Here is an 11,075-nt window from a genome sequence, read left to right as displayed (position 1 = left end):
ACTGGGATTTTCGACAAAAACAGCCGTCAGAAATCCGAGTAATTCCAGCAATTGTTGCGCTACATGCTGTGCTGGTGAATATTGTATCCAATTTCATTTATTATAGGATCAAAGATACCTTAAATATTCAATTCCATGGCTATCTGAATGATTGGAATAAGTGAAAAATATTCACATGAATCCAGTGGTTTTTGGAAGATAATAAAGTAGGAGTAGGAAAAAGAAAACACAATATAAAGATTTCCACTAGTAAGCATCAGAACGAAGTAAATATAAGTCATTAAGAATTGATCAACAACATTTGAAACTGCTAATGACATTAAAAGACCAACAAACGTAGAAGGAATAAAAAAACACTAGCTAGCCAAGCCAAATTCATTACATAATATTTCAACCTTCACTAAATCTTTAGTACTTAGTGCAATCTGTAGGCTTGAAAGAGACTTTGTTAGCAACAAGATCATATCCAATTAGGAAATTCGCCTGCGCCAAGTTTCCAAAAATAGCAATTTGCTCTGCAGGAACTAATGTAAGACAAACCAAACCTTCCTCTACTTCTGCAAACGTGCTCGAAGGCGCCAACACTAAATCTGCATCAGTAAAATGCGCGACAATTTTGGGAGCATTAATAGTACCATTCTTAGACTCGTAACAGATACCAAAAGTGCCCGAAGGATCATCAATCCTAGTAGCATTGATTGATTCCAACAATATCGACTCCAAATTCAAGTAAAAATCATTAGGCAAAAAAGTCAACGTCGTACCAGAATCAATTATAATGTTACCTTCATCACCACCAAAAGCATTAGAAGAATCAATTTTAGAAGATTTGAATTCCACCCTCTTATTCCCAACGGTAATACCTTCCAAATTTAGATAGTAGAACGTGGACGGTTCCTTTTTTATCAAGGGAGTTGAAACGACGTTAGAACCAGACACAGTGGCACTATTACCAAAGTTGATGTGACTTGTGGCATTGGAATTTGATGATTGTAATGGAATTGGGATCAAACAATAAGAGAATTTCCCTTTGATTTGTTTATTCAATTGGTTGACAATTGAGACTTCACCACCACCTAAGCCAATGATACCAGAAGTATAATTATTGAACGTGCCACTATTGTCATGACCACAACCAAACACAACATTAGGAATAGAAACATTATTTCCAGAAGTAGAAGGAAATGTGAATTTTTCAAAAGCAAGATCACCAATAGTTTGTGATTGGTCACCATAACTCATTTGATATTCACAAATATTTCCTCTAACACAAGAAGAAGTCCCTAATGATGCACATTCTTCAGCATTACACCCTATGGTTTTATATGTAGAGCTTTTTTTGGAATCAAAAATAGGAGCTGTTTGTTTGAAACAACTAGTGCATGGCTTACATTGTGTCCATGTTAAGTCACTACCAGTATCAGCTATGGCTACAATTTCAAATGCTGGAGTTCCAATGGAAATTTTCATGAGATATTCTCCTGGGATTGGAATAATATCCGATTGGATTGTGTCGTTACTTTTATTGAAAAAAGATTCCCGTGAAAATGATCGAATGAAGGCGTTTCGTAGGCGTTTTGAATGGGTAATTGATGGGTTGTAGTAAGGCGAAAGAGGAGAATCGCGATGGATAAGATCAAGAGTGAAGCCATTTCCATCACGATTGTTTATTATTTTGCGACAAGAAACCATAGAAAGGTGAAAAATAGCTAAAAAGACAAATGTAAAAAAGAGAGTACTAGCTTTAGTATTCATTTTCATGACTATGAGAGTAGATATGGTATTAGAAATGATGAAGAAAAAGCTAAATATTATTACCAATTTATAGGTAAAATATAAGAGTGGGAAAATGCATGTAAGAATATGGAAAGTCGAGGAAAATATGGGATTTTGGGGAATGCATATGAATTAAACAATTTTGGACGAAATCTTGGAAGATATACCAAATGCAGAGCTTCATTTTCCATAGAAGAGGCGAGATTAAGAGACTATATTTAAAAAAAAAAAAAAGATTCATCATTTTACCATATTTTTCCATTCACACCATGTGTAATACTAAGCATTAATTTCAATTGGCATTAACAGTTTAGCTTTAGTTTTTAAATAAAACACGACAATCATCTAGGATACATATCTAAGATACATATAATGGGAGAAATGGTTCTATTTATGAGTAGTTTTGAATAATAATTTTGTCAGTCGATTGAAAAAGTTCTTTTTTTTCTCTTTTAATTAAAATCACCAAGATATGGCTGCTTTTTATAGATAAAACAATAAGAACAAACAAAAATATAATCCAACAGATTTTAACCATTTACTTGAGGGAGACTAAACTATTGTATATATATGACAATTAAAGTTTGATACATGTTAATATAAATTGTAAAAATCATATCAAGCCGATATCTTGATACCTTTCTCACTAGTTGGCTAATCCAAAAGATTTTGATAATTTATTTATGAATTAAGGAAAATATAATCCCCATTTACGATGTGATGTGAGTAGAATAAATTAGTAAATGTCAAATTTTCATTTGCAACATTCTTGATTGCTACAATCAAATCTTTTGGGTACAACTTCATATTTTCACCATCAGTAAGCTGTAAAAAGTCGATCATTACCATAAAAAGAGTATCATTTTAAGAAATTACCATTAAAATATTTAACTGAAGTAGATTACAAAGTAGTAATGCATAGTTAAGGCCGGTAAATTGTGGACTTTAGGATAATCCTTTTTTCTTTTTTCTTGGAGTGAAATTCCTCAAACATCCCACAAAATTTAAAATATGGGGTAAATGCCCCTTATGCTAAAATGCTATATAAGAAAGCCCCTTTGGATTATATTTTCTCCACAAGTTTCCATTCAGTTAAATAATAAAAGCTATCTATATTGTAGCCTCATTAATTCAAATTAATATTCTTGTTAAGCAATTTTTTTGTAAAACAGTTTTCACTACTAGAAATTCGGCAAAAACCGACCAACTTTAGTCGGTAAAAAAACCGGCCAAAAACCGACCAAAGTTGGTCAGTTTTTCAAAATATTTTAATTTTTAATTTTTTTTATGAAACCGACCAACTTTGGTCGGATTTCTTTGGCGCAAAAATGCGAGAAACTATTTTTGAGTCCCGCGAAATTTATTTTCAAGAAACCGACCAACTTTGGTTGGTAATTTAATTTTTTAATAAAACCGACCAACTTTGGTCAGTTATTTTCGTGCCAAAATACAATTAAAGAGTATAAATAAAAAAAAAAAGACAATCTTAAAATAAAATGCACAATGGTCTGTGGTAGAATAGTATCCTGCCACATTACACACCCCGGTTTGATTCCCAGACAGTGAATCTTTTGATTAAATAATTAAAATACCAACCAACTTTGGTCGGTTTTTTTTTTTTTGCAATATTTTTATTTTGAATTTAATTTACCGACCAACGTTGGTCGGTAATTTCCGACCAACTTTGGTCGGTATACTAAAGCAACCACCAAAATACCGTCCAAGCGTATTTAGTCGATAATTGGCCATAACCGACCAAAGTTGGTCGATTTTTTTAATCGCTAATTGCTAGATTTCTAGTAGCGTTTCCTTTATGAGTCTCACCTTATCGTCTTACTGTATATTTTATGATCTGCACCTTCTAATCTATTTACTTGCAAAACTATAAAAAGTTTCTTGTTAATTTACTTATGAGGATAAAATAAGGAAATATACAACTAAAACATATATCTCTATAATTGATTTTAGGTACAGGAGGTTGGATGGGTCGTGAAATTTAAGGTATGTCGTTTTAAATGCACCATAAATAGATTTAAGGTATGTCGATTTTCAAAACAACATATCTTAAATTTATCTTGTGCATGTTTGTTTACTTTTGGTGGCAAACTTAGTCGCCACAAAATCTAATTTATTTATTATTAGCTTTTATGGCGACTAAGCTCACCATTAAAAGTAAATAAATGCACAACAAAATAGATTTAAGGTACTATAGTTCTATTTTTGGCCGCGACTAAAGAGGTCGACAAAGACCGTCATTGAAAACCTTGTTTGTTATAGTGTTTGAACTTTGAGCTTTTCCGGTAAAATTTTCATGTGGCACCCAGTTTAGCGCTACTTATTGAAATTGTACCTATTTTTAAAAAAATGTTTAACGGATACCCTTTTTTGAATACTTTCAGATACATACACTTTTCTCTTCTTCTTTAATGTTATTTTCTTCTTCGTTGTGCTTAGAGTTTCTTCTTCTTCTTGTAAGTTGTAAAGTTTATTAAATTTGTTGTTGTTTTGTGTATACGATGGAAATCGGAGAGCTCGATTTCGAAGACTTGATTACACTCCGAGCCCGAGTTCCGGAAGCTCGAAGTAAGAATCAAGCCAGGCCCGGATGAGCACCTCGAGAAGCAAATCGGGGACCCGTCATGACTGCCTCGAGGGTAGTACAATCTCGAAGACACTCAAGAAAGAGAGGGAATTTCCCAAGGACATGTGGGTCAGGGCATGAATTATAGGATAAGATTTGTACGAAATAGTACAAGTCCGTACTAGGTCGTTATACATCTGTACCAATAGAATTCTTTACCATAATTGTAAATGTATTGTATTAGAGTTTTCCCTCCTATATAAAGGGGACCCCAATCATTTGTAAGGGGGATCTCATTGACTGCTTAGAACATTCTACTCTGCTTTTCTTGTTTACCGTGTTCAACAATTCTTCAGCCTTATTGTCTTTGCATTATTGTTCATACTTTATTATTCTTATCTCACCTCGAGGCCCCTGAGATAATCGACTCGAGGTCCTTATTGCTCTAACAACACTGGTTTGGCTCATCAATTGTTCTTACTTAAACTTAATATTACTTGTATATTCACTGGTATTAGAATAAATCACATATCTTTAAAACCACAAATTATCTTTAATTGTTACTCGCATTTTTCGAGGTAAAAAGTTTGGCGTCCACCGTGGGGATAAAGATGATAGTGATTATTTTAGTGCTTGTTTTATGATAACACACGTTATTCTTCACACTTTTTCTTGTCAAAGATTCTTTTATTTCAGGCTAAGATATGTCTAGCACACAAAACGCACCTGCTCATGACAGTAAGGGACTCGGAGAAAACAACGGTATAGGGGTCGATGTACCACCCATAAACCTTGAGGGAGTGCCAAATATGAAGCCAGTTGATATCAGTTCGCATATCGCTCTAATCACGGACGCATGCACAGACCCCGTAAGGATTGCGCACAGGGAAGCCCGAGCCGGAGGCCAGGAAATACGAGGAATGGAAGAAGGAGGAGTCAGTCTCCAAGTGATATTTGAGATGCTACAAGCTCAGCAAGTCACCATTTCTCAACTTTAGATTCAAAATCTAACTCCAATCACCGTCGAACTAGTGAACGACTGGCATACTGAACCAGCACTTGAAAAAACAGCTCGGGGACTGACCCCACAATCATGAAAATTCTCGAGGAACTAACTAAAAGGATCGAGTTAGGAGAAAAGAAGATAGAAGACAACGATAAGAAGGTGGAAACTTATAACTCCCAGGTAGACCAGATACCGGGAGCACCTCCAATTTTGAAAGGTCTAGATGCCAAAAATTCATACAAAAGCCTTTCCCCCCAAGTGCGGCTCCAATGCCCATTCACAAGAAGTTTTGCATTCCCGATATATCGAAATATAACGGAACAACTGACCCTAACAAACATATTACTTCATACACTTGTGGAATCAAAGGAAATGACTTGAATGACGATGAAATTGAGTCAGTATTAATTTGGGAAAACACTATCAAAAGGAGCTATGATCTGGTATCAAAACTTAGCTCCTAACTCTATTGATTCATTTGCTATGTTGGCGGACGCCTTCGTGAAAGCACACGCTGGGGCCATAAAGGTGACTACAAGAAAATCGGACGTCTTCAAAATAAGAAAAGGGGATGACGAGATGCTAAGTGAGTTCGTGTCCCGGTTTCAGATGGAAAGAATGGAATTACCACCGGTCTCCGATGACTGGGCAGTTCAGGCCTTTATACAAGGTTTGAATGAAAGAAGCTCGATTGCATCTCGATAGCTAAAGTAGAACTTGATTGAATATCCACTTGTGACATGGTCTGATGTGCACAATCGTTATCAGTCAAAAATTAGGGTCGAGGACGACCAGTTGGGATTCCCCTCGGGCTCACTTCATCAAAACAGATTCGCAGCCAAGCCCCCGGGGGACACAGACCGGGGATCAAGATTAAACAAAGAACGGTATCAACCATATGCCGATCGAAGAAATAATGGCCCGAGCCACAACACCTCTCGAAGCGATCGAAGAAGTGACCGAGGTCAAGGTTCTCGAGGACTCATGAGCAAGAACGGGTTCGATAAGCACGCCGATCCTACCGAGGTCCGTCGATTATCAGAGTACAACTTCAGCATAGATGCATCAGGGATCGTCTCATATATTGGGAGAATCAAAGATACTAACTGGCCCAGGCTAATACAGACTGATCCCTCCCAAAGGAACCCGAACTTGATATGCAAGTATCATGGTATAGATGGTCATAGAATGGATGATTGTAGGAAGTTAAGGGAAGAAATGGCTAGGTTATTCAATGAAGGCCACCTTCGAGAATTCCTAAGTGATCGGGCTAAGAATCACTTCAGGGAGAGAGATGCAAGCAGGAAGAATGAACCTGAAGAACCTCAACATGTCATTCACATGATCATCGGTGGAGTCGACGTCCCACATGGACCCATATTCAAACGTACTAAAGTATCCATCACAAGGGAGAAACAAACTCGGGATTACATGCTCGAGGACACCCTCACATTCAGCGAGGAAGACATCGAGGCCTTATCTCAGCCTCACAATGATGTACTGGTAATCTCTATCCTTTTAAATAAAGTTCAAGTTAAACGTGTTCTCGTGGATCCAGGTAGTTCGAAATATATAATCAGGTCAAGGGTCGTAGAGCATCTCGGGCTACTCGATCAAATCATACCGGCATCTCGAGTCTTGAATGGATTTAACATGGCATGTGAAACCACAAAGGGAGAAATCATCCACCTAGTCAATGTGGCCGGAACCATACAAGACACCAAATCGGACGTCTCCGAATCGCATTATTTTGGTCGTAACCTTTGTGTGACCGTAGTTTTTAGTATGGCCGTAGCCTTCGGGTTTGTCATTTGGACTTGTTTCCCGATAACTTTCCAAACTTGTTCGAAAAGTTAGACCCTGAGTATATCATTTTCGAGGGGGTGCCTCTTTGAGGTATTTTGAGCTCGAGTATGTCTCTTTGAGGCCTTATAATTTCGAGTGTTTGATGACTCGATGTGTCGATTGTTGATGATAGTCCCTGAGTTATTCAGGTGCATTCGGGATTTTGGCCTTTGAGCCGTTAAATGTGAAAATAGTAGACTTCTTTGAGGCACAAAGTGTTTTGATATAATAAGAGGGCTTCTTCAAATAATTGATACATGCTACATTTTTTGCCGGTGCGGGATCGACTATTCTATATGGACACGGTTCATTTGACCGTTTGGCTTATTACAACATTCCCCTATCGAGGCCGTCCTAGGCGTGAATTGCTTTCTTCGAGAATGCGCCCTCCGAGGGTGATGCCCCCAGTGTTCGAGGTTAATTTAAAAGAAGCCTTGAATACTTGTTGAATATTCCTTAGGTAGCATATAGGTGTTGCCTCATCAAAAACCTTGCCGGTAAAATCCACTTGGGAAAAAACTCGATCTAAGGGAAAAAGAGTGCAACGCATGCTTTAAAACCCAAGGTCTACGAGCTGAAAGGTGCCTCGATGTTTCCAATCGAACATCTGCAAGGAGTTAGTGTTAAATTCAAACGAAAAAGGGGGAGAGGGTCATACCTTAGTAGTAATATCATTTGAGTAACCATACATTCCAACTGTTTGGCAGTTGCTTGCCTTCCATTGTGCTAAGTTTATAGGATCCTTTCCCAATGACTCCGAGGACGCGATACGGTCTTTCCCAATTGGGGGCTAGTTTCTCTTCGTTTGGGTCTCGAGTGTTGAGAGTGACTTTCCTTAGGACTAAGTCTCCGACTCCAAAATATCGAAGGTTCGTCCTTCTATTGTAATATCTTTCGATCCTTTGTTTTTGCGCGGCCATTCAAATTAATGCGGCCTCACGTTTTTCATCGAGTAGTTCGAGAGAAGTGTTCATAGCTTCGTTGTTTGAGTCATTGGTGTCATGCTGAAACCTGACGCTAGGTTCCTTGACTTCGATTGGGATTAATGCTTCGAACCCGTATACCAAAGAAAATGGGGTCTCCCCCGTGCTCGACTTTGGCGTCGTTTGATATGCCCATAGCACCTCGGGCAATACTTCTCTGCATTTCCCTTTTGCATCATCTAACCTATTCTTTAAGTTTCGAATGATGGTTTTGTTTGTGGACTCGGCCTGACCATTTGCACTTGGGTGGTAAGGTGCTGATAGAATCCTTTTGATTTTATTGTCCTCAAGAAATTTTGTTACTTTGCTACCGATGAACTGTTTCCCATTGTCACATGCTATTTCGGCTGGTATCCCGAACCGACATATGATGTGGTCCCATACGAAGTCAATGACTTCTTTTTCTCCTATCTTCTCGAATGCCTGCGCTTCAACCCATTTTGGGAAGTAGTCAGTAATAAACAAAATAAATCTAGCTTTACCTGACGCCGTCGGTAGGGGGCCGACAATGTCCATCCCCCATTTCATGAATGGCCACGGGGATAGGACCAAATGGAGTTGTTCACCGGGTTGATGGATCATCGGTGCAAATCTTTGTCATTTATCACACTTTCGAACGAATTCCTTAGTATCCTTTTCCGTGCTATCCCAATAATACCCCGCTCTGATCACCTTGCAAACTAGAGAGTCTGCACCAGAATGATTGCCACAAGTGCCCTCGTGGATTTCTCGCAATACATAATCGGTGTCTCCGGGTCCCAAGCACACTGCCAGTGGTCTATCGACGGTTCTTCTGTATAACGTTCCATTTTCATCGAGTGAGAATCGAGCTGCTTTGGCTCGAAGTGTTCTTGACTCTTTTTGGTCCGCGGGGACCTTCCCATGCTTCAAGTAGTCGATGTACTTATTGTGAGCACGTGATTTTTGCCACGCTCAAACTACTCCTATAGAATTCATTAAAATTAGAAATTTTCTTTTAGTATTTGAATTTTTTAGGAATTAATTGCATGATTTTGTGTTTTGTTTGCATTTTGTGTGCATTTTTAGTTGTCATAAAAAATAAAAAAAAATTACAAAATAGTATACTTGCATTTAGGACCCAATTCTACATTTTTAGATTAATTAACATCATTGAAAATAGGAGAAAATAATTAAAAATAGTCCTTAATATTGTTTTACTTGCAATTTTTTGATTTTTTCTTGAACTAGAATTTGTTTAATTTTTGAGAATTAATTAGTCTCATTTTAGAATTAAATCAGATTTTAGCTATATTTTAATTTTGTACTTAATAAAATCCAAAATTTAAATAAATAAAAAAGAAAAGAGAAGAAAGCAAACAAAAAGAAATTGAAATGAAGAAAAGGGATCAGGCCACCATTTTTTGGGCCATAAATTCGAGCCCAAACCCCAAAATCCGGCCAAAATGGCCCAAATGCACCCCTACCCAGTCCAAACCCCATGCCTTTGAGACCAATGAAACCACATAGTATAGGAGGAATACTACGTCGTTTTGAATTAGTGAGTGCCAAATCAATCCAAGCCATCCATCCACTCTAATCCAACGGCCCTAGTTCAATCATGGATTTTAAATAAAACTGTCCAAAACCTTTCAGAACCCTAGAGACAGAACCTTTCCTCCTCGTACCCCTGTTCAACCCCACCGCTTCCCGCCGTCCGCCGCCGGCCGAAAATTGCCTCCGCCGGCGGCGATTCTCCAATGAGCCCCAAAAATACACCCTGTGCTCCCCGTCGCCTCCCCATGCCAAATCCAACCTTACTTTCCCTCAAATCCAAGCCAATATCTTCGAATATCAAATCGAAACTCGGACCAAAACACCAACTCATCCAAATCTTACAAAATAACACCCTAAACTCTCCTCACTCCCCTCTTTAAACCCCTAATTAGTTTCCCTCGAATCTCATTGGACCTCCTCGAATTTCAGATCGAAGTTTGACCCAGAAACCCTAATTTCCTAAAAGTTCAAGGTTTATTGATTATTGGACTATAATAGTCCTTAATTTTGTGTTTCCTCATGGAAACACATGATTAAGGACGTTTTGGTCCAGATAGTCCCAAAGAGGCTGACCGGGGTTTTCCAGTGTTAAATTTAGGTATTACCTTTCATTCTTCTCTTTTATTTTTCTTTTGAGTGATTGTTATTTTATTTTCTTTGTTCTTGCTCAGTCAGTCTACTCGTTATTTTGGCTTTATGTTCATGACTAATTTACATTGTGTTCATAAGGTTTCTTGTGATTTTAGTTCCATAGACTAATCCTGTTCTTAATGATTGTTTTGGTTTCATATTAGGTTAGTTTTAATGATTGATTTCAGTAAGTTTTTCTTCCTGGGTGATTATTTCTTTGTTATACTTGATTCTGATTTCATGAGTTTTCAATTTCTTGTAGTTTAATATTTGTTCTGTTCGTGGCTGTTTCTGATTTTTTTTGTTTAATTTTGTTTTGATTTTAGTTAATCCTGTTTCTCTGATGCTTGATGTTAGTTTAATTTTGTTTCGAATCGTTTTTGATATATGTTTTGTTTCATTAATTTTGATTTTTATTATTTTAGTGTTTGATTTAGTTAGTAATTTTTATTGTTGCTGTTAATAGATTTAGTTAGTGTTAGTATGTTTGGATATAGTTGAATTAGATTTGTTGGTCTAACTATAGTTACTAACTAGGGTAAAAGGATGGGATTTAGGTAGCCTAGTTTTGTAATTTCAGATTAAATAAAAAGGTCAGTTTAGGCATTTAGACATAAAGAACTTTGTAGTAACAAAACAAAACCTTCTAGAAGTTTCTAGTTTAGGGTGTTGTAGTTACAATTTCAGAACTTAGGGCAGTAACTTGAGAAACAAGTCAGAAATTGAAGGACTATTGAAT

The 11,075-nt window shown here is 37.3% G+C and overlaps 1 protein-coding gene across 1 annotated transcript; it reads right to left on the bottom strand.

Annotated features, from left to right (window-relative positions):
• LOC109233819 (aspartic proteinase CDR1-like) lies at positions 240–1,771 on the bottom strand. Its single transcript, XM_019399678.1, has one exon. The coding sequence runs from the start codon at positions 1,759–1,761 to the stop codon at positions 409–411; it is 1,353 nt and encodes a 450-aa protein (XP_019255223.1). The 5' UTR covers positions 1,762–1,771; the 3' UTR covers positions 240–408.

This window comes from Nicotiana attenuata, chromosome 10, assembly GCF_001879085.1.
Source record: "Nicotiana attenuata strain UT chromosome 10, NIATTr2, whole genome shotgun sequence".
Taxonomy (NCBI): Eukaryota; Viridiplantae; Streptophyta; class Magnoliopsida; order Solanales; family Solanaceae; genus Nicotiana; species Nicotiana attenuata.
This window is presented reverse-complemented; position numbering and strand designations above follow the sequence as displayed.